Source organism: Rhinatrema bivittatum, chromosome 1 (genome assembly GCF_901001135.1).
Source record: "Rhinatrema bivittatum chromosome 1, aRhiBiv1.1, whole genome shotgun sequence".
NCBI lineage: Eukaryota > Metazoa > Chordata > Amphibia > Gymnophiona > Rhinatrematidae > Rhinatrema > Rhinatrema bivittatum.
The window spans coordinates 817,291,002-817,316,821 of NC_042615.1; the positions used below are offsets into that span (position 1 = coordinate 817,291,002).

The 25,820-nt window shown below is 49.7% G+C and overlaps 1 protein-coding gene across 1 annotated transcript; it reads right to left on the reverse strand.

Annotated features, from left to right (window-relative positions):
• Positions 1 to 204: 204 nt before the first annotated feature.
• Positions 205 to 23,620, reverse strand: STOML2 (stomatin like 2). Its single transcript, XM_029581742.1, has 10 exons — positions 23,368 to 23,620; positions 18,090 to 18,242; positions 14,137 to 14,236; positions 10,840 to 10,898; positions 9,617 to 9,718; positions 8,135 to 8,269; positions 6,465 to 6,609; positions 1,414 to 1,493; positions 615 to 743; positions 205 to 471 (listed from the first exon to the last, which is right to left on the reverse strand). The coding sequence occupies exons 1-10, from the start codon at positions 23,410 to 23,412 to the stop codon at positions 313 to 315; spliced, it is 1,107 nt and encodes a 368-aa protein (XP_029437602.1). The 5' UTR covers positions 23,413 to 23,620; the 3' UTR covers positions 205 to 312.
• Positions 23,621 to 25,820: the final 2,200 nt, after the last annotated feature.

Here is a 25,820-nt window from a genome sequence, read left to right on the forward strand (position 1 = left end):
TATCTAACACACACTTGTTTGGTTTTATTCGCACTAAGGGGTGGTGTGTGGATTGCTGTAAAGCTGAACGCTCACTGATGCTGCAGGCTCCCTGGTAGAGGTGGCAGTGCCAGCGGCCCTTCTGGGACGTGCTCCGGGTGCAACAGCAGGGGAAGGGAGGGGCTCTGAGCGTACGCGCGGGTTGCAGAGGGATCTCAAGCAGGAAACAGCTCAATAGTTTTATTACACAATTACATTTACAAAAAAAAAAAAAGAAAGCTGCAAAGTCCCGAGAGCAGAGGTGAGGTGGGCTGGAAGGGGGCCCTGGTTTGCTCATTCGCCCAAGCTCCGGGCACGGCTGTAGGTGGAGTCAGTTTCCTCCGGATCTAAAGGCTTCGCGTTCTGCAGTCTCCCTGTGTCGCCGTCAGACAATGGGGAGCCTTGGCTCTTCTGAATCAAGGGTTTGGTCAGTGTCCCATAAATGCCCATCGCCTGGTTAAAATGAGAAGAAAAGCATCAAGGTCACCGAGAGGACACACCTGCCCCGGGTACATCATTCCACCTTTCACAGACAGAAGGTTCCAGCGGGCTGGGTCCTGCGCCGAAGGAACGACGACTTGACATTGCACGCTCACCTGTGCGACCATGCTGGAGATGTCTCCAGTGTTGGAGGGCAGGAGGATGGTGTTGGACTCCTGCGCGAGCTTGGAGAAAGCAGACACGTATTGCTCCGCTATCGTCAGGGATGCCGCGGCGTTGCCATTCTGAAAGGCAGAGACAGAGGAGCAGGCGTCACGTGTCCAGGTTGGGCTAAGTAACTTACAATCTCGTGCAAAAAAAAAGAGTCCCCTTTTCCCGCTGTCACACTCTTGAAACTAATTACAGCCATGCACACATTTCCTGCTGCCTTTTCTCTCCTGGAAGACATGGGGCAGCCAGATCTCAGGGAGCCATGTTCTCCAGGTATCTGCGTGATGATGCTCAGGCCCCAACACCCTGCGGTATCACTCATATCCCAGCATCCACGTGATAACGCTTAGAGCCTAGCGCCCATGTGATAATACCAGACCTTGGCACCTGTGTGCTATCACTCAGACCCCAGCGCACATTCTCTAGATATCCATGGGATAAACACTGACCCCAGCACCCATGAGAACACCCAGAGGCTCTTGGGCTTTCCTTTCACCTCTGCTTGTTAGGATCCTGCGTTTACTACTTCGCTGCTGGAAAGTATCCCCAGCAAGAACACACAAACCCAACCAGAATTCGCCTGCCCCAGACCCTGCACCCTTGGGGGAATCAGAGTCCCTACCCGCAAGGCTCCTGAAAGGTGCCAGCAACTGTCACGCGATGCCCGCATTAATCTCTGCACACTTCCTTTTCTTATCCGATAACAGGGCAGGCCCTGCATGCTCCCATTACACATCAACTTACCTGCTCCATCAGTGCTTCAGAAAGGACTCGCAGGGCCTCTCCTCGCGCCTTGGCTGTGGCCAAGATGGCATTGGCCTCACCTGAAAAGAGATGCATGGGGTCTGAGTAAGGATTCTAATCATCAGAGGCGATGGCCGCAAACCTTATTGGCAGAGAGAGAGAGAGATCAGACTCTGCCTGGGGGCGGGGAGACGTCTGTATTTCCAGTCCAGCAGCACAGGTGGATTCTGGGAATCGTCACTCAGACAGCCAGGGCTCCGTTCCCCACCTGGGCTCATAAGCCCACACAGTGATAGTGCATCGGCTGTTGCCACCTGTTGGTCCGCTCAGGATTGGCAGGGGCCTAGGAGCTGAAGAGAACCTAAGAACGTACTCGTCCCCGTAGGAAAGCACTGCATGAGGGACACCCTGAAGGTGACCACCCTCCGTAAAGTAAAACCTCTGCTATACCCCTCTTTATCAGTTCCTTTTTTACTGAATCACGATGGGAGCGAAATATTAAAAATTAATTCAGGGGGCTGGCAAAGTTATTTTATTTAAAAGCATTTATATCCCACTGATCTACAAAACTCAGCAGCTTACAACACACATGAAAAGAGTAACATAAAAGGATGACACCACAATTAAATTACAGACATTAGAGCGTCAAAGAAAATGAGTTACCCCTTGAGACCCTGCTGCCCTGCCTCATCACAGCAGAAAACAGGAAGCCTATTTGGGAGAGTGAATTTGGTTAAGACAGTGGTGTTACCACGGTTATTATATCCCCTTTATGCATGTACCATGTGATGTACCTTTGTACAGGCTATTCGGGGTGAGATTCAAGCCTCCTCAGCTTAAATATGATGCTATGGTTCCCTCACGGGAAAGGGAAGCCTTAAATTACCCAATTACTTACGACATTATTGGTCTTGTAGACTGGCACGTTTGCGGGTCTGGTAGGGAACTGACCCCCCACCCAGAGGCAAGGCTTTCTATGGAAACAGCTGGGGGCAAGATATTGTAGCTTAGGTGCTCTTTTGCACACATCGCCCTCATCCAATGCTTATAGACGGTGCGTGCGACGACATCTGATTATAGCTCATACCCTCCGAGTTTGGAGGTCTATCAAATCTAAGATTACGATATTGGATGTGTGAGGGTCTTACATGTCTCCCTTGTCCTGGAATCCAGACCTTTCTAAACACACATTTTCCCCGGACGTGAAACAATGGGAAAGGAGAGAACTTAGGTTTTTGGGGCAATTAATTGATGGAGATAACTAAGTCCTTTACAGACCTAATGAGGGAGTATCAGGTACCGAGTTTCACTAGAGGCCTTTACTTCCACTTTAGGAAAAATATCTCAAATCAACCACTGAATTACGATGCAATAGATTATTGTGAAGGGGTGGCGGGTGTGCTCTGTCTGATCTCATCTCAGTTCTGTACATCTCTATCCGGTCTGAGTTGGGTGAGGTTACCATGGCCAATCGGATTCTCCGACAATCGAATACTGATCTGGATATTCAGTTACAGCCCAGGAATTGGAAAGTTATTTGGAAAGCCGCTCTGAATATTTCTATTTGTAATAAAGGGTATGAGGTGCTATACAAATTACTACATCGTTTATATCGCACGCCTGCGTTTTATGCTCGCTTTAGCAACAGCAGTCCACTATGCTGGGGGGGGGGGGTGTGTGTGTGGGAGGGGGGTCATACCTTCATATGTGTGGTGGGACTGCACTGATCTACAAAACGTTTGGAGTCATGGAAGAGTGACATTCGATCTCAGACTTCGCCCGAATGAGCCAATCGTCCAAGTATGGATGCACTAGTATCCCTTCCCTTCTGAGGGCTGCCGCCGCCACTACCACCACCATTAACTTCATGAATGTTCTTGGTGCAGACGCCAGCCAGAAGGGAAGCGCTCGAAACTGAAAATGTTTATCTAGCACCGCGAGGCATAGAAACGTTTCATGGTCTGCTCGGATGGGAATGTGCAGATATGCCTCTATTAGAACCAAGGACATGAGAAACTCCCCCTTGCACACCACTTCAATCACCATCCACAGTGTCTTCATCCAAACGTGTGGCACCCGCAAGGCTGCATTGAACTTTTGCAGATCTAGAATGGGCTGAAAGGAATCCTCCTTCTTGGGAACCATGAAGTAAACCAAAAATATCTTCCTCGACCTTGGTCTCTCCCCGAGAAACTGGAACGATGGCTTCCAAATGCTGCAGCCTTAGCAACGATTTCCATACTGCTGCCAGCTTAATGGGCAAAATGCAACGGGACACTACAAAGGTTTCCTTGATGGGGCTACAAAATTCTAAGGTGTAGCCGTCCCTTATCACTTCCAGAACCTGCTGATCAGAAGTGACTAGTCCACTCCTCGTAAAAACAGGACAACCTTCCTGACAGCTTCCAGGGAGGAGTGGACCAGCCAGTCTTCATTGGATGGATGGAGAACCTCCAGAACCCTGTCCAGAGCTATCTCTGGCCAGTCTACGTGTCCCTCAAAAGGATTGCTTCCTTCCTGCTTCTGTGTGGATCCAGAAGATCTTCTGTTGGAGTAAAATCTCATCTCCCGAAAGAGAGCACATGGTGGAAAGGTCTTTTTACTCACTTCATCATTTTCGGGCAATTTGTTCCCTTTGGATTCCGCCAAATGCTTCATCAACTTCTCCAGATCCTCCCCGAACCACAAAATTTCCCTTGAAGGGGAGAATGCAAAGCTGTGCTTTTAACCACACATCCACCGACCAATTACGTAGCCATAGGAGTCTTTGAGAGGCTACCATGGACACCATATTTCTAGCAGACATCCAAAACCATATCATACCCTCCAACAGAGCCTCCTGGCCGGAATATCAGCAGAGGCCCCCAATGTCTTCTCATGTGCCTTCTACACCCAGCACAAACAAGCTCTCTGCATTAGGCTAGCACAGACTGCAGCTCTAAGGTTCAGATCCGAAACTTCAAACATCCTCTTTAGCAAGATCTCCAGCTTCCGGTCCTGAACATTCTTTAGAGCCACCAACTCTTGGTCACCGCTGACACCGCTGCATCCACCTTTGGAAGCTTCCAAACCTCCAAAGTGTCCTCCAGCAAGGGATACAACCTGGCCATAGCCCTGGCCACTTTCAGTCCTGCCCCAGGAAAATCACATTCCTGGTCAATCAGCTTCTTCACCTTCTTCAAAGGGAAAGCCTTTCGCAGTTCATACAGCCTGTCCAATACCGGGTTTATACTCTCGTCAGAATCCTCCTGCGTGACCTTGACCCCCAGTTCTTCCAGAACCTGGGGGACGAGAGGCCACAACTCATCATTATGGAACAATATCAGCACCCTAGGTTCATCCCTTCCATGAGAGGCACGTCCTCTGCATCTGAGTCACTGCCCACCGGGACAGTAGCAGTATCAGCACTTGGATCAGTACCTGGGTCATTTTGCGAATCCTCCCGAGGAACGTCTCCCTTGGAATCTTTCAAAGAGTTCTCCTCCACTTACGACCATCCCAGACCCAGCAGACGAAGAATGCCCCCCCCCAAGCTGGGAGGTGCCTCAGTTTGAGGCTTATTAGCCGAACTCTGGGACTTCTGGGTGGCTTACCGCTTACCTGTTGCTTCCTTCTTAGCGAGGTAGGCCTCATGCAGCAATAATACAAAATCTGTGGAAAATCCATCAAGCTCACTGTCTTCCTTATCCACCAGGTCCTCTCCTGGTTCCCCTGCCACATCTCTATCTTCTCCAGATTCTTGTTGTGCTGGAGAAAGCGGGGAAGGAGTCCTTTGTCCATTACAGACCTCCTGCCATGTGAAGGCAAAATGGCTGCCGTTTCCTTCAACCCCCCCTAGGGTCTCCTCGACAAGGCCTGCAGACCATGTGCAGCATCCGCTTGCTAAGCCCTCTGCAGAGGCCCTTCAACTCTAGAGGCATAGTCTGCACATAGCAGGGCTCCACTGAGGCATGATCTCCTCACACTGTAGGCCCGACAAACTTTCCCTCGTTCTGCAGGAGGTGCCATGAAGTGCATCACAGTCCGCGGCCAAAAATAGCCCCAAGCGGAAGAAATAAAAATTCAGATGCTGCTGCCAGTGCTGTCCTGGCCCTGGGTCCTCAAATCGAGCCATGCCCGCTTCCCTTCTCACCCCCGATGCTGAGCCAACCACCGATCAAAAGGAAAGCCCGCACACTTTTGCCACCGAGCAACCCACATAGACAAAGGGAAGATATACTTTCCTACTTCTGGGTGCTCCTGGCTGGTCCAGTCAACAGGGCATGTGAGAAGGCCTCAGGGGGAGCAAGGGAACCGGCACCTCTGGCTTTCCCTCCCCTTGGGAATCAAGGGTTAAGCCTGGCTAGGGATTGCCAACCCCCACCACTCACCCTGCTCAACAAGGGAAGCACCAGTCTTCGCTTCTTCTTTCTTCTTCTCTTTTCCTAACTCTACTTTTTTTTTTTTTCAAAACTAAGTTCAGACTGCAGGTTTGCACCTCTACCATCCGTTGGAGAAAGAGAAATACCGAGGGACTGCAGGCGGCACTCTCTGTTAAGAAGCAGTGCCTGAAAAGTTTTTATTCTCTGCCTCCATCTGCTGGTAGGGACTGATCTGGGGTAGGAACAGGAACATCAATTAATTCCATTCAGACCGAAGCTGGATGCGATGTTCAAGGTGAAAGGGCCTGTGCTCTGGGTGTGCCAGCCCTGAGACCATGGCGTTCCTACTGACGCTTCACTGCCGAAAGCAACATAAGGATACGACAATATCACAGCTTATACCATCATCTTTACTGCCAGGAAATTCAAGCCACCCTATGACAAATCCGTTGCTTGGCCTCCTGTGCAATGTGGCCTGTTGGGGAAAACACTCTTTACGCTGGCAGTTACAAATCCCTCCTCCACTGTGAATCCAGACCCAATGACTGCTTACAGCAGCCTCACTGTTACCCCCGCAACGTCGGCATCCTCACTGCTCTGAGCTGCTAGACAAAATGGGCAAAAGATTGAAATGCATATGAAATGGGGAGCTGTTCGGGTAGAGGGGTTTCAGGCATTTGCGGGTCTTACCTGCAGCTCTGTTGATCTGTTCTGCTTTCTCAGCCTCGGATGCCAAGATCTGAGCCTGCTTCTTTCCCTCGGCCACGTTAATGGCCGACTCCCTGGTGCCCTCCGACTCCAGCACCATGGCTCTCTTCTTCCGCTCAGCCTCCACCTGCGGGACAAAACTAATAATGAACACTGCCCCACAGGCAGAGCCCCAAGAACCAACTGCCCCCCGCTGCCCCTCAGGCAGACCCCCAAGAACCAACCGCCGGCCTCACTGCCCCACAGGCAGACCCCCAAGAACCAACCGCCCCCCGCTGTCCTTCAGGTAGACTCCCAAGAACCAACCGCCAGCCCCTCTGCCTCACGGACAGACCCCAAGAACCAACCGCCAGCCCCACTGGCCCACAGGCAGACCCCCCCAAGAACCAACCGCCGGCCTCACTGCCCCACAGGCAGACCCCCAAGAACCAACCGCCCCCCGCTGCCCCTCAGGCAGACCCCCAAGATCCAACCGCCCCCCCCCCCGCTGTCCTTCAGGTAGACTCCCAAGAACCAACTGCCAGCCCTCTGCCCCACGGACAGACCTCAAGAACCAACCGCCCCCCGCTGCCCCTCAGGCAGGCACCAACAACCAACCACAGCCAGAAGCAGATAATGAACTGACAAACTCTGCCATGAACTATATCTCCTCTCATACAGTGGCTGGGATATCAGGATTCTGTGCCTTTAGCTAATATCAAGACATCATTATTGATCTGAAAGAAGAGCTGGCAGTGTGAGTCCGAGTACAGGAACAGCAGTGGGACTTTAAGGTGACAAAGCGAGTGATGGTAGGACTTTATCCTGTGTCTCTAGGTGTTGCAGTTCTATATTCTCTATTCAGTGGCACTGCAGGCGCTTAGTCTGTTTTCGGGCATTGAGAGCGCTCCTACTGCATGAAGTGGCAGTTGCTACTGCCCGTAACAGAAGGTTTGGGGGGAGCCTACACAGAGCGGCAGTTACTACTACCTAAACCTTATGCTGGGAAGACCGAACGGATCATTTTGGTCTTTCATCTGCCGTCTTTCACTGTGTTACTTATGCGTAGTGAAACAGGTAACTGGATGAGGACACGGATATTATAGGCTGCTTTGCTTTTTATATGTTTTGATTATGTTTAAACCGGTAAGAGCTACATTTTATGCCAGGACTGACTTGTGATTTTGTGCTGGCAGTAGCTATGGCCTTGTCTTCAGAAAGACGGCATATAAAACACCAGTAAGTAAATAAATCAGACAAACAAAACTCGCTGCGTCGGTAATATCAGAGCCTGGGACCGGGGAGGTTTCTATGCTCTTTAACATAAAATTAAAACTTTGCAGAGTCATTTTTCAAATATTCATGAACTACTTGCTACTGCACAGGTCTGAAATGCAGCAGGTGGTGTCCAGAAAACAGGGCACTGCTCTCTCACAGGGCCAGTCTGAGGCAGAGCTGTCTAAGACCCTACAAACAAGCAGTACAAAATATGTCACAGCCTCAAAAACAGGAGCAGGAATGAGCCCTGTTAGACCCAGACATCTGGCAAGCTGGATGGCACTAGCCTTAGAGCCAGCATAAGAGCGCCCTCAGCTTCACCTCCATAGGAAGCACTGACCACCTCTTCATTTCTACATTCAGGGATCCTTCCCCTGCCAGCAGCTGGGGGTTACCTGCATCTGCATGGATTCCTTCACTCGTGGGGGCACATGGATGTCTTTGATCTCATAGCGCAGGCAGCGGATCCCCCAAAAGTCAGAGGCCTGGTTGATGGCGTCCACGATGTTGGCGTTCAGAGACTCCCGCTCCTAAAAGGGGGGGGGAAAAAAAACAAACCCACTTTGCAAGTCCCGGGGAGGTGCACAGCGAGGGGCCGGGGGAATTCTGTAAACGTACAGCCCTGTGCCAGTTAGAAGTTTGGCAACACAAGGCCAAGATCACTACTTTCATCTGCCAGACTGTTAATTATAAAAGCAATTGCAGAATTCAGCCCGGTGCCACCCCCCTTTAACCCCAGGAATACACCCGGATCCAGATCTCCCATCTGTGACGCGATCAGGCGAGGGCCAGACTATGAGACCCCATTCCTGGAGTCAGACAATATTACACCTCTCTCGAGGGACTGCAAAAAAAGTCAGGCTCACTCCAGCCTGCCGGGCCCCTCCTCTCCCCCAACCTTTCCCTCTCCTTCCCTCTCCCCCAGCCTCCCATTGGTCTTCCTGCAATCTAACCACAGTGGATTATTTGGTGAGGGCTCTGGAGGTGGTGAGAAGACGTTGGGCATCAGATTTCTGCCTGTACAAAGCTGGGGGAGAGACGGTGTGAGGATGGTTGGATATTGTAGGGTGGTGTTAGGAAGAGAAGGGGAAGGGGGAGGTGAAGATGGGGGGGGGAGGTTATTGAGTGTATAAAGCTTTTATTGTTCGCAAGGATGATTGCAAAACGCTTTGCGACCGTCTGGAGAAAGGCAGCGCGTCAAAGCTAAGAAATCACTGCCTAGGGCGCCCTCTAGAGGGCAGGCAGAACAGCGCCCCTGTAGCCAGGTCAGTGAAAAATATTCCTTCCCAACCCCAAATAAACCGATTAATACCATTTCCCAGCGCACAACTGTATCATTACAGCCACCAGCGGCACCGTCCCCTACAACCTTTTCAAACTTGGGGCCCGATTTGCTCAGCATTTTCCCCCACAGACACAGGACGGGAGAGCAGCCTTAGGAAACCAGGCCCTTACTCTGCAAGTGACTCAGTGCTGTGGCCTAAAACATTTCAAACTGTACCACTTTTCAGTTTTAAAAGTCTCTCCCTTTGAAGGGATGCAGTCTTTTACCTTTTATTATAAATCTTACACTTTTTTTTTTTTAATTTATTATACTAGCTTTTCCTTAATTAAATCACGAAGACTCCAGTTCCCATACGGGAACAAGTATATTTCTATAAAAATATTTAACAAACGCGTTGCAAAGAATTTGCAACAAATACTGAAAGAGAAAGTCTGGCGGAACAGGATCTGCGGCGCCACCGCACCTGCAATCCAGACACGCAGAGCTGCAAGCACGGGGGCAGCTCAGGTCTGCCGCTTTACACAGCCAGGTCACAGCGCCAGAAAAAGGACACGCTCCCTGTCACCAGGGACACCCCTGGAAGGAGACTCACCCGGAAGACCTTGTCTAAAGTGAGTTTCCCCAGCTCGGACCTCATCGTGGTCTGTGCCAACTGCGTAACTGCGTATTCAGGATCTTCCACGCCGTAGCTCGCCTGGCAGGGAGAGAGGAAGGCAGAGGAAAGCCAGGACCTTGTATTATGAACCAAAGAGGAAAGGTCCCGACGCAGATGACAGAGAATCCAAACGTGCAGCCTCTGAAACACAGCGCCCTGCCTGGCTGCTAATCCCCCCCCCCCCCCCAGAAAGGCATGCATTTCATCCACAACCATGCAGAGCATTGGGAAGGGTTGTCTGTGAAAAGAAACCCCTTGGTTTAAAATACTAAACCCCTCCGGAAGACACCCGGGGAACTGCTGGATTAGGGCATTCTGGCACAGTTGCTGGGGATACTCTCTGCCGAGTACAGCTGGCATTTACAGCACCGAGCACGCCGACCCCACAGCTCTGCAGGTGACACGCTCTTAACGCCTGCCCATTCCAAATATTGGGCGCGGTCCTCGTCTTCCCCTACCGCTGCTCTAACTATGACGCTCGAATTCACCAGAGATTTTACTGAGGGCTTCAGCCAGGAGCCCCCAGTCACCTGGTGTTTTTATGCTCTGGAGTGATCAGGCTAACAGCGCAGCTTTTGTCTCCAGGGACAGAAGGAATTCTTACAGAGGAGGGTAAAATGTCTTCTGGCAGATAGGGATGGGCATCTGAGCTCTAATCCCACCTCTGCCCATGGTCTGACCAAAACTCACTTTACTTCTTCTATTTAGCTGCTGTAGAGCAGACTGAGGCACTCTGGATTTTCCTTTCAACTTTGTTAGGCACACCTCAGATTTCTCTCTAGCTGTAAAGGGATAGCTAAAGGCCTTCAACCAGTTCAGATGTGGATAATGGAACTCAAGGTAAACTCTGGAATGGCTCGTGCTGCAATGCACTGGAAATCTTAAAATGTTCCTTGCATGTCATGAGCCTTGCAATCCTGGACTACAAACAAATTATTAGACTTATGAATCATAATTATTACACCTGTTCTTAAAACAGATCTATACACAAAACCTTCCAAACTATGAACAATGCCTCCTCCTAACTCGGATCCTCAGCCAAGAGAGCGTGCCTGCTGCCCATTCAGTGCCAGGCCCTGCCTCTGCCCTTTAACCAGGCTACTCTGGGGAGTCAGAGCACAGAAGAGGAAGTGCTGGAGGTGTTCGGTGCTCTCAGGTACCTTGTAGGGGTCCAGGATCCGAAGGTAGAGCACACCATCAATCTGTAACGTAACATTATCTGCAAAACATGAAGAGGAGATGCAGAATTGTTACCTTATCTAAGTACGGACATATTACAGATGCGACATTGGGCTAATGCTAACACCCCCGACTGGGTCTCTGGATGCAGTATTCCAGTGCTGCAGGACAGCATTGACAGAGGTGTGTATGAGAGGGGTCTCAGCCCTAGAATACCAGGGGACACCGCAGGGAAGGAATGAAAATCATTGGCAGAGCTGAGAGAGTAATGGAATAGCAGAGCAGGTGCACTGGCAGAGCTGTGTGCTCTCAACATCGAAATTGCAGGGGTGCTGCACAGCAGGAGTAAGGTGCACTGGCAGAGCTGTGCGTGTGAAGGATCTTGGTACTGGAATAGCAGGGGACGCTGCAGGGCAGGAGTGAGGTGCATTAGCAGAGCTGTGCATGAGAGGGGTCCCGGTACTGGAATAGCAGGGGACGCTGCAGGACAGGAGGTGCACTGGCAGAGCTGTGCGTGAGAGGGGTCCCGGTACCGGAATAGCAGGAGACGCTGCAGGGCAGGAGTGAGGTGGATTAGCAGAGCTGTGCGTGAGAGGGGTCCCGGTACTGGAATAGCAGGGGACGCTGCAGGGCAGGAGGTGCACTGGCAGAGCTGTGCGTGAGAGGAGTCCTGGTACTGGAATAGCAGGGGACGTTGCAGGACAGGAGGTGCACTGGCAGAGCTGTGCGTGAGAGGGGACCTGGTACTGGAATAGCAGGGGACGCTGCAGGGCAGGAGGTGCACTGGCAGAGCTGTGCGTGAGAGGAGTCCCGGTACTGGAATAGCAGGGGACGTTGCAGGACAGGAGGTGCACTGGCAGAGCTGTGCGTGAGAGGGGACCTGGTACTGGAATAGCAGGGGACGCTGCAGGGCAGGAGGTGCACTGGCAGAGCTGTGCGTGAGAGGGGTCCCGGTACTGGAATAGCAGGGGACGTTGCAGGACAGGAGGTGCACTGGCAGAGCTGTGCGTGAGAGGGGTCCCGGTACTGGAATAGCAGGGGACTCTGCAGGACAGGAGGTGCACTGGCACAGCTGTGCGTGAGAGGAGTCCCGGTACTGGAATAGCAGGGGACGCTGCAGGGCAGGAGTGAGGTGGATTAGCAGAGCTGTGCGTGACAGGAGTCCCGGTACTGGAATAGCAGGGGACGCTGCAGGGCAGGAGGTGCACTGGCAGAGCTGTGCGTGACAGGAGTCCCGGTACTGGAATAGCAGGGGACGCTGCAGGGCAGGAGGTGCACTGGCACAGCTGTGCGTGAGAGGGGTCCCGGTACTGGAATAGCAGGGGACTCTGCAGGACAGGAGGTGCACTGGCAGAGCTGTGCGTGAGAGGGGTCCCGGTACTGGAATAGCAGGGGACGTTGCAGGACAGGAGGTGCACTGGCAGAGCTGTGCGTGAGAGGGGACCCGGTACTGGAATAGCAGGGGACGCTGCAGGGCAGGAGGTGCACTGGCAGAGCTGTGCGTGAGAGGAGTCCTGGTACTGGAATAGCAGGGGACGTTGCAGGACAGGAGGTGCACTGGCAGAGCTGTGCGTGAGAGGGGACCCGGTACTGGAATAGCAGGGGACGCTGCAGGACAGGAGGTGCACTGGCACAGCTGTGCGTGAGAGGAGTCCCGGTACTGGAATAGCAGGGGACGCTGCAGGGCAGGAGTGAGGTGGATTAGCAGAGCTGTGCGTGACAGGAGTCCCGGTACTGGAATAGCAGGGGACGCTGCAGGGCAGGAGGTGCACTGGCAGAGCTGTGCGTGACAGGAGTCCCGGTACTGGAATAGCAGGGGACGCTGCAGGGCAGGAGGTGCACTGGCACAGCTGTGCGTGAGAGGGGTCCCGGTACTGGAATAGCAGGGGACGTTGCAGGGCAGGAGTGAGGTGCACTGGCAGAGCTGTGCGTGAGAGGGGTCCCGGTACTGGAATAGCAGGGGACGTTGCAGGGCAGGAGTGAGGTGCACTGGCAGAGCTGTGCGTGAGAGGGGTCCCGGTACTGGAATAGCAGGGGACGCTGCAGGACAGGAGGTGCACTGGCACAGCTGTGCGTGAGAGGAGTCCCGGTACTGGAATAGCAGGGGACGCTGCAGGGCAGGAGGTGCACTGGCAGAGCTGTGCGTGAGAGGGGACCCGGTACTGGAATAGCAGGGGACGCTGCAGGACAGGAGGTGCACTGGCACAGCTGTGCGTGAGAGGAGTCCCGGTACTGGAATAGCAGGGGACGCTGCAGGGCAGGAGGTGCACTGGCAGAGCTGTGCGTGACAGGAGTCCCGGTACTGGAATAGCAGGGGACTCTGCAGGACAGGAGGTGCACTGGCACAGCTGTGCGTGAGAGGAGTCCCGGTACTGGAATAGCAGGGGACGCTGCAGGGCAGGAGTGAGGTGGATTAGCAGAGCTGTGCGTGACAGGAGTCCCGGTACTGGAATAGCAGGGGACGCTGCAGGGCAGGAGGTGCACTGGCAGAGCTGTGCGTGACAGGAGTCCCGGTACTGGAATAGCAGGGGACGCTGCAGGGCAGGAGGTGCACTGGCACAGCTGTGCGTGAGAGGGGTCCCGGTACTGGAATAGCAGGGGACGTTGCAGGGCAGGAGTGAGGTGCACTGGCAGGAACATGTCTGCCAATCAAGTTGTATGTGGGTTTCAGTACTAACAGAACTAGAAAAGGCATAGAGAAGGGTGACCAAATTGATAAAGGGGACTGAATGGCTCCCTTATGAAGAAAGGCTAAAGAGAGGCGATATAACGAGTGGGGCTGAACAAGTTAATAGGGAACAGTTATTTACCCTTTCATGCAATGAAATTAACTGGTTGCAGATTTAAAACTAATTTTTAAGAAGTCCCTTTGCAGTCACTGCATAATTATACTGTGGAATTTGTTGACAGAGGATGAGGTCAAAGCCAGTAGAATAGCTGGGTTTATAGAAGGTTTGGACACGTTTCTGGAGGGCAGGTCCATTAATCATTGGCCAGGTAAACCTCTTACCGTCACAAGAGCTGGTAGTCAACAAGGAGGAAAGGAAAGGAGCTTCCCCCGGCAGAACCTGTTGCCACTTCTGACAGGCAACCTGACCTGGCTGCTGTGAGAGGCCAACGAAGCTCAGTGGGCCACTGGCCTGATTGAGTAGGAGGTTTCCTAAGTGCTGGAACAGCAGGGGGGCGAGGCAGTGCCGGGGACAGCCATGCAGGGGACGTCCCACCCCCAACCCTGTGAAACCGGGACCCGTGGAACAGGAGAAGCCACGCGCTCTTACCGAGCGAGACTGCCGACTGCTCGGGAACGTTGATGACGATTTCCTTCAGGCTCTGGACATACCTGATCCGATCCAGGAAGGGGATCAGGATGTTTAAACCCTGGAATGATTAAAAAAAAAAACAAAAAACAAAAAACACACCGCTCGGGATTAAAAGCAGGCTGGAGAATTGAGAGCCTGAAATATGCGTTTCCCCCTTTTAAAAACTCTCTCTTAACTGCCCAGAAGAGCCCTGTCAGCCAGCGGTAACAAAGGACACATTAAGCGTGCCTCCGCCAGATCGAGAGGTTCCCCTTTCAATAAAATACATAAATATATACATATATAAACTTATACACCCTCTCCAAAAAAAAAAAAAAAAAAAATACAGCCAACGATGAAAGGCTCATCAGTCACAGCAGTGTACCGAGAGCTCTCACTGCTACTCTGATCCTGTGCCGGTACCGCCGTCTGTTAACGGAGAGATGCAGAGCAGATTCCACCGCCACACTGTGCGGGAGCTTTCACACCACAATAAAGGCAGACGCTTACAGATCGGACAAAGTAATCCCTGCCCGAGCTTTCACAGTCCCAACAATAGGGAGTACATGGAATTTCTTTTCAATGACACGTCTGTGCCTTGTTTGCAATTCTCCAGTCTCCTGAGCCTGGCTTTCTCCTGTGCCCAAACCTGCCAAGGGCACACCTTCAGTAGCTGGGAGATGAGACTAGGTATACCGAGCATGCCCCATACCTCGTGTCCTCGCGGGGTCCCTCTTCAGTCTCGTAAAATAGAATTACGATAAAACTCAAAAAAATAGGAGAGCGAGGGGCCTAGAACACCTGATACAGGTAAGTAACTCTGCTTTCTCCTAGGACAAGCAGGATGGTAGTCCTCATATGGGTTAATCCCTAGCTACAACCTGCTCCCCTACACAAAAAGGGACACCAACAGACACCCAACCAGGTGCCAACAGGCACAATCACCACAGTGTTATTGGTAACAGAGGGGAAAATAGCCTGAGCCCAAACAATGGGCCCTAGGCAGGGAGAGATGGGTTCTACACCTCAAAGAGATTCCGAAAGACCGATTGGCCGAACCTACTGTCACGTTGGACATCCCTATCCAGATAGTAGTGAGATGTGAATGTGTGGAGAGAACTCCACTTCGCAGCCTTGCAGATCTGCTCCATGGGAACTCCTCGCAAGGTAGTCACCAACGCTGCCATAGCTCTGACAGAATGAGCCTTGACATGACCCCCAAGATGCAGTCCCGCCTTGGCATAACAATCTGCTAGCCAACTGGATACTGTCTGGCAACAGCAACTCCCAATCTATTCCTGTCAAAAGAAATAAAAAGTTGGATGGACTGTCTATGGTAGTGATAGCGAACTCCAGTCCTCGAGTGCCACAAACAGGCCAGGTTTTCAGGATATCTATAATGAATATGCATGAGAGAGATTTGCATACAATGGAGGCAGTGCACACAAATCTCTCTCATGCATATTCATGGTAGTTATCCTGAAAACCTGGCCTGTTTGTGGCACTTGAGGACTGGAGTTCGCCATCACTGGTCTATGGGCTTCTGTTCTCTCCAGGCAGAAGACTAAAGCTCTCTTGCAATCCAAACTGGCAGTGTTCGTTCGCCGTGGTGCAAATGGGGCCTGGGAAAGAACGTTGGAAGGATGACTGACTAGTTAAGATGGAAATCCGTCACCACCTTCGGCAGGAACTTAAGGTGTGTACATATGACCATCCTGTCATGATAAAACTTGGTATAAGGTGGATAAATCACTAAGGCCTGGAGCTCACTGACCCTGTGCACTGAAGTGACCGCCACCAAAAATATGACCTTCCAGGCTAGCTGATGCTTTTCTAATCCGGTAGCCTGTTGGACGAGTTAAACCCAGTCCACCTTCTTATTCACAGGAGGTACAGTGAGGGGGTGCTCCCAAATTCTCAACAGCATCTTGTGCCTGGCATCCTCCTCCATCATCAAGTGAAACAGGGTGGCCTCTGCCATCGCCTTTACAAAGCCTGTGAAAGTCAGGTCCTCAGGTGGAGACCACCTTCATTCCTCTGGAGGAGACGGTTCTTAGAAGAGACCCTCCAAGTCCTCTGAGGAGGATTCTGCAATGTCATTCTCCCAGGGGTCATAAGGAGCCTCATCCTCGCTATAATCCACAAGGGATGGAGCCCTGGGTGCTCGGCCTTTGTCCAGAGGCCTAGGCACTGGTGTCGGCCCCAGCAAGGCAGTGACAACGCTGGCCCCGACAGGGGTTCCTCCTTGGAGGAACCGGCGATGAGCACCGCATTGGTCAGGGGAAGCATCGGTGCCCCGCCAGGCATCAATGGTTTCCCGGGAACCGGCGCCAGCTGGGCTGATAAGGCACCAATGAGCACATTGAGACGTTATAGTAGCGGTTCCATCAGGGACAGCGCGGGCACAGACACAGTCATTGCCATAGACTCGATACTCCGCAGCTGGCAGTCGATCGGGTGCTGGACTCTGCCCTCAACTCCTCCTCAAAAATTGCCAATGCCAAAATGGACTGGGAGGCAGGAGGGTTGCCCAGATCTTCCTCTGATCCTCGAGGTGGATCAGCGACTGACACCATGATCGGTGGAGACCATTACGGACCCCCAGCATCAATGGACGATAGGCACTCTTCGCTGCGGGGTCACTTCGGAGGTATCATGACAAGCACCGGCGCCAACCTGAGCCTGGCAACATGCATTGAAGGCGACCAGTGCCAATGCTTCGACTTCCCTCGGTGCTCGGGCCGGTCTCTCCCAAGTGCTGAGGTTAAAGACGACGAACCCAATGTCCCTGACCTGGAAGAGATCGGTCAGGGGCTGATCCTCAGCACCCCTATCTGCCAATGGCATCGACGGAGCAGATGGCCCTGCCGGTGTCTATGGCTCAATGTCCATCTGTGTGGCTCCACTGATGCCTCGGACTTTCTCACTCCAAAGAGCTTCTCCATCTTGTCGAGACAAGCACAATGTCCCTTCGAAGTCATTTGGTTGCACAGGCGGTACCCCTGAACGTCGTGTGATGCCCCAGGCAGAGGATACACATATCATGTGGGTCTATAATGGACATAATCCTTGGGCCCTGAGGGCATCGTTGAAAACCCGACGAGGCCATGACAATACGAACTGAAAGGGTCGAAAATGACAACAGAGGCGGTGGGCACTACCGCCACAGAGGGGGAGGACGGAAGCGAAAGAAAACTTACCGAACCGCCAAAAAACCTGACTAAGAAACACGAGGGTACCGGAGAGGAACCAGCACCGAGAGAGATGCAAGAAAAAAACAAAAAAACATGATTGGTGAAAAATTTTCCAACAACTTTCTTAACAAAAGAGCAAGAAGTTAGTGACCGTGTGGTGAAAACTCCGTGGAGAAAGAGACTGAAAAGGGACCCCGCATGGACGCGTGATATAAGGGCATGCTCGGTAGGCTTAATTAAAGTTCTAGAAACTTTGACATAAGTTTTCCGTGCCAGGCTCCATCCGATAATGTCACCCATGTGTGAGGACTACCATCCTGCTTGTCCTAGGAGAAATATATTTAGATAAATTAGCTGCAAGTCAAAACATTTTAGGAGCTAGAGAAAATGTTTTCCTTGCTTTTTCACTTAACATTTTTTCTTATTTTGATCTTTTTTTTTTTTTTTTAATGTGTTTTACTTCTTTTCCTTAATTTTTTGCTTTTCTGAATTTTAGGCACCCAGGTGAACTGGCTACCTGCATTTTTCTTGGCCTACCTAACCTCTGAAATTGAAGCCTGTGCACTGTTCTCTTCCAATCACCCTACCCAAAAATGGCCAGATCCCAAGGCATGGCACTCTCACTTAGTACCCTCCCCAAAACAGGAGAGCCGCAGAGTTCATGTCTGGTACCCCCTGAGCAGGCTCTGTGGATATTGCTTTAGGCTGTGACTGCAGAATATTGAAGGCACGCTTTACCGGTTCCAATATCCTGTGGAACTTGCCCATCCGCTCCACCACCCAAGCCTCCTGCTGGGGGACAAAGAGCACCACGGTATTCATGGGCAGGCTGGAGGAGCATCGCTGCTGGGCTGCAGATATCCATTCCACTGGCAAACGACGCCTGCAATTCTGGGAAAGAAGAAATGGTGAATAAAAGTATCCTCCACCTCAATGCGCTCCCACGCATCCATAAGGACAATGTGTGCTATCCATCTCCCTCTTCATCATGCAAGAGTGCTTTGAGAGGGGTTTCTATGAAACCAGACTAGTTTGGCGATAGTGAAGAAATAGAAAGATAGCAGCATAATCACAGCACAATGAAATTGCACTGATCAGACTTGTAGAAATAATCCAGGCTGTTGAAATGTTAAATTATGTTAAAGTTTAACCAGTATGTAAAAAGATCAACATTGAGTTTTGCTTCTACCTTCTGGGCTCAATTTACAAGAAATCATATGATTTACAAGAATCCAGTCTTATTAGCAAAAATGAGATAAATTTATAATACCAACCAGTTGGAAAATGTTTTACAAACAAAGTAACCCATTGGAGTGTTAGTTTAGGAGCAGTAATGTATTTAACTGGAATGGCTTGGGAACTCTGAACTAGCATTTACTTTACATTGTTTGGCAAGCACTGCTCCTTATAAGATATCTCATAATAAAAAGATTTTTCTCTTTTTGGCTGTTGGTATTTGGGATTTACCAGTGCCCCTTTAATCACATCCCTAGAGACATGACACACCGTGATTGCCCTGCTGAGCTATTTCACAAGAAGTGAGGTCATAACATACAAATAAAATGTGGGTCACATATGTTGGTGGCCATTAGGTCATTGAGGCAACAAATGTTACTGGCCTGGCCCGTTTCTAAACCTTTATTAGTTGCCTGTTATTCTCCTGTGCTGAACTGTATCTGTCTCCTCTGAATTCTCCCTCACCTGCTTCCCTTTAGAGCCTCCTCTGCTCTGCCCTGTTTTCTCCTTTTCAGAATCCTCCAACCCTTTCTCCTCTCCCAGTACTGACTAATTTACACAGGTACATAAAAACACAAGAAATGCCATACAGGGTAAGATCAATGGCTCAGATCAGCGAGCCCAGCATCCTGTCTCGGACAGTGATCATTCCGCATCACCGAGAAGTACCACCCAACAGATCTTAATGGAGAGATCCGTTCCCTATCGGTTAGTCCCAGCTCCTGGCAGTAAGAGGCGGGGATCCCCAAGCTTGTCTCACTAACTGTTGTTAAAGAATCTGCCCTCCAGAAACTTCTTCAAGCCTTGAAGATGAGTTATACTATTAAACCTGACCACATCCTCAGGCAACAATTTTCATAGCTTAATTGTTCATTTACTGAAAATATTCTCTTAAAATGTGTTTTAAATCTTGTACCGGTTAGTTTCATGGACTGTCTCCTAGTATTACTTGATAGGGTAAATAAATGTTCCCTATTAACTTGTGAGACACCGCCACTCATGATCTTGTAGACCTCTACATTTCTCCTCAGCCCTCTTGTCTCCAGGATGAAGAGCCCTAACCTCTTTAGCCTTTCCTCGAAAGGGTGCCAATCCATCCCCTCTAAAATTTCTGTACCTTCTCTAGTTCTGTAATATCTTTATTGACAAGGGCTGACCAGAAATGCACACAATACTCAAGATGTGGTTGCACCATGGATCAATACAGACATTATGATAGTCATCAGTTTTATTCTTCAATCCTTTCTAAAGTTATCTGATCACTGCTGCACATGCAGCTGAAGATGAAGATATATTGTTCATTAAGACTCCAAACTCCTAATATGAAATACAACACTGCGCAACTCAGTTGGGATTATTTTTCCCCTATCTGCTTCACTTCGCACTTGTCCACATTAAATTGCATCTTCCATTTTGATGTCTCTTCTCCAGTTTTACGACGTCCTCCTGCAGGTCCTCGTGGTTTGCTCATATTTTAACTACTCAGAATAATTTTGTGCCATCTGCAAATGTGATCACCCGACTCATTGCTCCCTTTCCCAGGTCATTTCCGAATATATTAAACACAGGTCCCACTACCGATCACTGAGGCACTCCACTATTTACCTCTCTCCGTTTAAAAAAAACCAGCCATTTAGTTCTACTCTATTTCCTATCTTTTAACTGGTTATCAAACCATAGGAGGACAACGCCTTCTATTCTGTGTCTCTCAAAGAACTTTGTCATATTCCTTCTGAAAATTCAGATGCACAGCAATCAGCTCACGCTTAGCCACATGTTGATTTACAGCTTCAAATAATTCTAATAAGAACATAAGGAATTGCTGTACTGGATCATACTAAGGGACGTTTATTTATATAAGTTCCTGAAGGACAAGTCCACAAACTGTTATTAACCAAATAGACTTGGGAAAAGCCATTACTGATCTGGAAAGAAATACGACGAGTGAGATAATCAAATTTGCAGATGATACAAAATTGTTCAGAGTAGTTAAATCACAAGCAGATTGTGATAAATTGCAGGAAGACCTTGTGAGACTGGAAAATTGGGCATCCAAATGGCAGATGAAATTTAATGTGGATGAGTGCAAGGTGATGCATATAGGGAAAAATAACCCATGCTATAATTACACAATGTTGGGTTCCATATTAGGTGCTACAACCCAAGAAAGAGATCTAGGCGTCATAGTGGATAACACATTGAAATCGTCGGTGCAGTGTGCTGCGGCAGTCAAAAAAGCAAACAGAATGTTGGGAATTATTAGAAAAGGAATGATGAATAAAATGGAAAATGTCATAATGCCTCTGTATCGCTCCATGGTGAGACCGCACCTTGAATACTGTGTACAATTCTGGTCGCCGCATCTCAAAAAAGATATAATTACGATGGAGAAGGTACAGAGAAGGGCTACCAAAATGATAAGGGGAATGGAACAACTCCCCTATGAGGAAAGACTAAAGAGGTTAGGACTTTTCAGCTTGGAGAAGAGACGACTGAGGGGGGATATGATAGAGGTGTTTAAAATCATGAGAGGTCTAGAACGGGTAGATGTGAATCGGTTATTTACTCTTTCGGATAGTAGAAAGACTAGGGGGCACTCCATGAAGTTAGCATGGGGCACATTTAAAAACTAATCGGAGAAAGTTCTTTTTTACTCAACGCACAATTAAACTCTGGAATTTGTTGCCAGAGGATGTGGTTAGTGCAGTTAGTATAGCTGTGTTTAAAAAAGGATTGGATAAGTTCTTGGAGGAGAAGTCCATTACCTGCTATTAAGTTCACTTAGAGAATAGCCACTGCCATTAGCAATGGTAACATGGAATAGACTTAGTTTTTGGGTACTTGCCAGGTTCTTATGGCCTGGATTGGCCACTGTAGGAAACAGGATGCTGGGCTTGATGGACCCTTGGTCTGACCCAGTATGGCATTTTCTTATGTTCTTACTTATCCCTGGGCATTAGCACCAGAGTTTGAGACCTTGCCAGGATCTTGAGACCTGGATTGGTCACTGCTGGAAATGAAACACTGGGTTTGAAGGACCCCTCGGTCTGACCCAGTATGACAATTCTTATTAAAAAAAACAACAAAAAAACTTTTCCTGGGTGGTGACTCCCAATACAAACCCCAGCATCATGTATCTGTAGTTGGGATTATTTTTCCCTAAATGCATCACTTTTCCCACATTAAATTTGATCTGCTATTCAGTTGCCTAGTCTCTCAAGGTCCTTCTGCAGTTCCTCTCAATCCACTTTGAATAAATGTGTATCATCTGCAAATCTGATCTGTTCACTCATTGTTCCCTTCTCCACTTCATTTATGAACGTGTTAAACAGCACAGGTCTCAGTACCAGCCTCTGCGGTACTCCACTAACGACCTTTCTCCATTTGGAAAACTAACCATTTCTGGCCTTTTAACTAGATACCAAGCTGCGATAACACTGCCTCCTATCTAGGGTGACCAGCTGCCCGGTTTTGGAACGGACAGCCCGGTTTTGAAGCCTGTTGTACTGTGTCCGGTTACAAGGGTAGCCGGACACTGTAAAACCCGGTCAGGCCAGGGGCCAATCAGTGGTGGCAGCCTGGCAGCGCTCCAATCACCTGCCTGTTTTCAGGGCTCAGTTTGACTCTCCTCCTCTGCCTCTCCCACAGCTGTGCCGCACTTGTTGCTACTTTGCACTGTACTCCTGAGAATCCCAGAGGAAGAGGAGAGTCGAACCCAAGCCTCAAAGATAGGCAGGAAGAATCTGCCTAGGGAAAAAAAAAAAAAAAATCGATGATCAGTTTGAAAGGGGAAAAAAAAAAAAAAGAGGGTGGCTTTCCCCAATGTCCAGTCCTGCTCCATGGAAAAGTTGGGACCACTACTCCCATCCCATGACTTTGTAATTTCCCAAGAAGTCTCTGGTGAGGGCCTGTGTCAAATGCCTTCTGAATATCTAAATACACGATAATCAACCAGCTCACCTTTATCCACATCTTCAAAAAATTCCAAGATTGCTAAAACCATGACTCTTACCCATCAAGCTCTATCTGTATGGCCAATTTTGTTTTTAAGAATGTTTTTTACCATTTTGCCTGTTTTGATTTTAATTGGTGGAAACAACTGTAATCGTAGCTTTCCTTAGAACTTTGATTGTAATTTGTCTTGAGATTAATTTAGGAAAATCAAGTGCAGGCTCCTTTCCTCCACAATCAATCCCTCCTTAAAAATGCATTTCTTCAAATAATATCATCACCGGGTGTCCTATGATCGGCAGAGTGGGTGAGCCTAGAGTCTGCTGACATCTTTTATGTTTCGAATCCTCCGTCTTATATCCCCTGCCTGTCTTCCTTCCTTCATACCACGCCACCATTAGTGTGAGAACCGTAAGCCCGGTTTTAACAAGACATTTCCTTAGGTTGCATCAGACAAGACCTGATGAGCAGAAACCAAGCGAGCTGCTGGAAGAACTGTGCAGACAGTGTCAGCAACTGCAACCCCTAAAAAGCCAGCATGGGAACCCCTCCAGCACACACTGAATGAAGTCTCACTCGTGGGAGAAAAGAAGATACTGGGAGGGTGGGAGCGAGGGGGCAGGGAAGGTATCTGCCTGGTTCTTGCGATCCAGACTGGCCACGGTCAGAGACAGGATGCTGGGCTCCACGGACCTTGGTTTGACCCGCATGGTACTTTATCTGTTCTTAGAGGCGGGATGGGGAAGAAACAGCGAGGTGGGGAGTGCCGACAGTGATAGACTTGGAGTGGGAGCAGAGAGCGAGAATAGGGGAAGGGGAGGTCGCTGACCTGTGGCCGCAAGAGGCCTCGCGCTAGGCTCACGGAGCGCAGCATCTGGAGCAGCGCGTGCCGCTGCCGCTCCTTGTCTCCCGATCTGGGCTCGCACCGCTGCGGTGACCCCTTCCCGGAAGTGACGCCACTGTCCGTCTCGAATCTCTCCCCGACGCACTCCGAGAAGCTTCACGTTGAGCAGGGGCCGCGGGGCCTCGGGAGGAAGGGGGTGGGGTGAGGAACACCCAACCGCGCGCGGGCCCGAATGGGTCTCGCGGTGAAGGGCCCAAAAAAAGTGAGCCGGAGAAATAAGCGAGGCATTGGCCGCCATCTTAGATTTGGGCAAGAAGCCCACAGCGTCTGGGGGAAAGTGTAAAATGTAGCACACCTAAGAGTGCGGTACTGGTAACCATAGCACAACGTCAGGCGAGAGTGCTCTGCGGAAGGGAGAGGCACAGCTCCACTGTAAAAGGGGCGGGAGCTTTGCATACTAACTCCCACACAAGAGGTGCACGTTATGTGAGCCCATCCGTACGTATACTTGGGAACGCTCCGGATTTGGAGCTTTTTCTCCAATTCTCCGAGAGAGCGCCCAGCCAAATTGCCCCTCTCCCCTCTGTGCTGATGAGTAGCTGACAGGCACTGGGACGGAGTCCGAGGCAAGCACCAGAGCGGCTGCTCATTCTCCGCCTCCCGCCTCTGATTGGCTTTATTATCATAGCCGAAACCAATCAGCGTCCAGGGAATAGGGACGTGCTATCTTCCTCGCTAGGGCTGCTGGGAGCCCGGTAAAGAAGAGGGAGATTCGAGGGCGAAAGAAAGTGCGCGTGTGGTGGAGGGAGGGGTATGGGTGAGAGGAGAGAGAGCAGAGGGAGTGTTGGGGACGGGTAGCCAGAGGAGAGAGCTTAAACGTTTGTGTGGGTGAGAGAGACAAAGCAAGGAATGTGGGCGGAGAATGTGAGGTGACAATGACAAGGCGCAGAGAGAATTAGGGAAGAGGAAAGAAAAGGGGGAGAATGGAGAGGAGGAAGAGAAAGTAAGTAGCAGACACAGCAAGATGTGGAGGAGAGAGCCAGGGATGGGGGAAGAATCCAGGATGATGATGAGAGTACAGGAGGAAGAAAGGTGAAAGCAAAGCAAGTAGGAAAAGAGGAGAAAGGAAGCGAAAGTATTAAAGTATCTACTGCTGAAGGAAAGAGATAAGGAAGAGAGAGAGGAGTGAAACAAATGAAAAAGGGAGGAAGACAGCAGAGAGAGAGAGGTTCAGAAAACAAAGAAGGAAACAGATAAGGACAGATAATAATAAATTTAAAAAAAAAGATGCTGGGCCAGAAAATCAAGCCTCAGTCACCAAAGGTTGGAAACTATATTATTATCTGGTAGAGAATATAAATTAAGATTAAAGTTGTTCTTGGGTGGAGAAGAGAGAAAGTCTGTATAGCCACTGCAGCCCCCCCCCCCCCCCCCCCCCGCCCGTTCCTAATCTCCGAGTGAGTAGAACTCAAAAGTTCCTAGGTATCTTCTTCCAGCAAGCCTACTCCATATCCCCCCCTACCACTTAGAATTTCCCCCATTAGTGAATTCCTCTATAATATATACTCTTCGAGCTATGACTATGAATGCCTCCGATTTAAGACTAAGAATTTGCCTGCTGTTTTTTGTACTTTGAACTCTCCTATCTGTGTATATAGTTGGTTTACTCATATTGAGTTATATTTATAGCTAGTTTTCACCCCCCTGTTTAATGTACTCTATTGGTTATATGTAAGGGCCCCGCCCAAAAGTTAATCTTGTTCCGCTGTTATATGTAAGGGCTCTGCCCAAATGTTTTTGTTTTTTTGTAAACCGATGCGATGTGTCAACGGATGTCGGTATAAAAGAGACCTTAAATAAATAAATAAAATAAATATGTCCGTACACATACTTCAAGCTCTCTCTCTCTTTCTAGTACATGATTTACTATGAGTTTTCTCTCATTCTGAGTTTATGGGGGGGAAAAAGCTAAGCTAAACTTAGAAAACTCATGGTAAGTCAGAGACAAGTTGAGGTATGTGTATGGATGGGATCTCATAACTTGTACCTCTTGTGTGGGAGATAGTATGCAAAGTTCCAGCCCCTTTCACAGAGAAGCTGTAACTCTCTCACCCATTATGAGAGACTCATCAGAGCGATCTTGCCTTGTGTTGTGCTGTTGTTATCAGTAGCTCCTTCATTGTATATATGTGATGGGGACACTAAAACAAGGCCTGATCCCCAGCAAAAGGCTCTTGGAGAAATTCGGGGTGGGGGAAAATGTAGTTGGGTCTACATTTGGGGCTCCATGCTGTAGCATTACGGCAGAGGTTTATGAAGGAGATTTATTTATTTATTTGATGGTTTTTATATACCGGTGTTCGATTTACACATCACATCTGTTTACATGTAACTTGAAGGTAAAGAGGAAAGGTATATCCTTTTGTCAGGTACAAAAA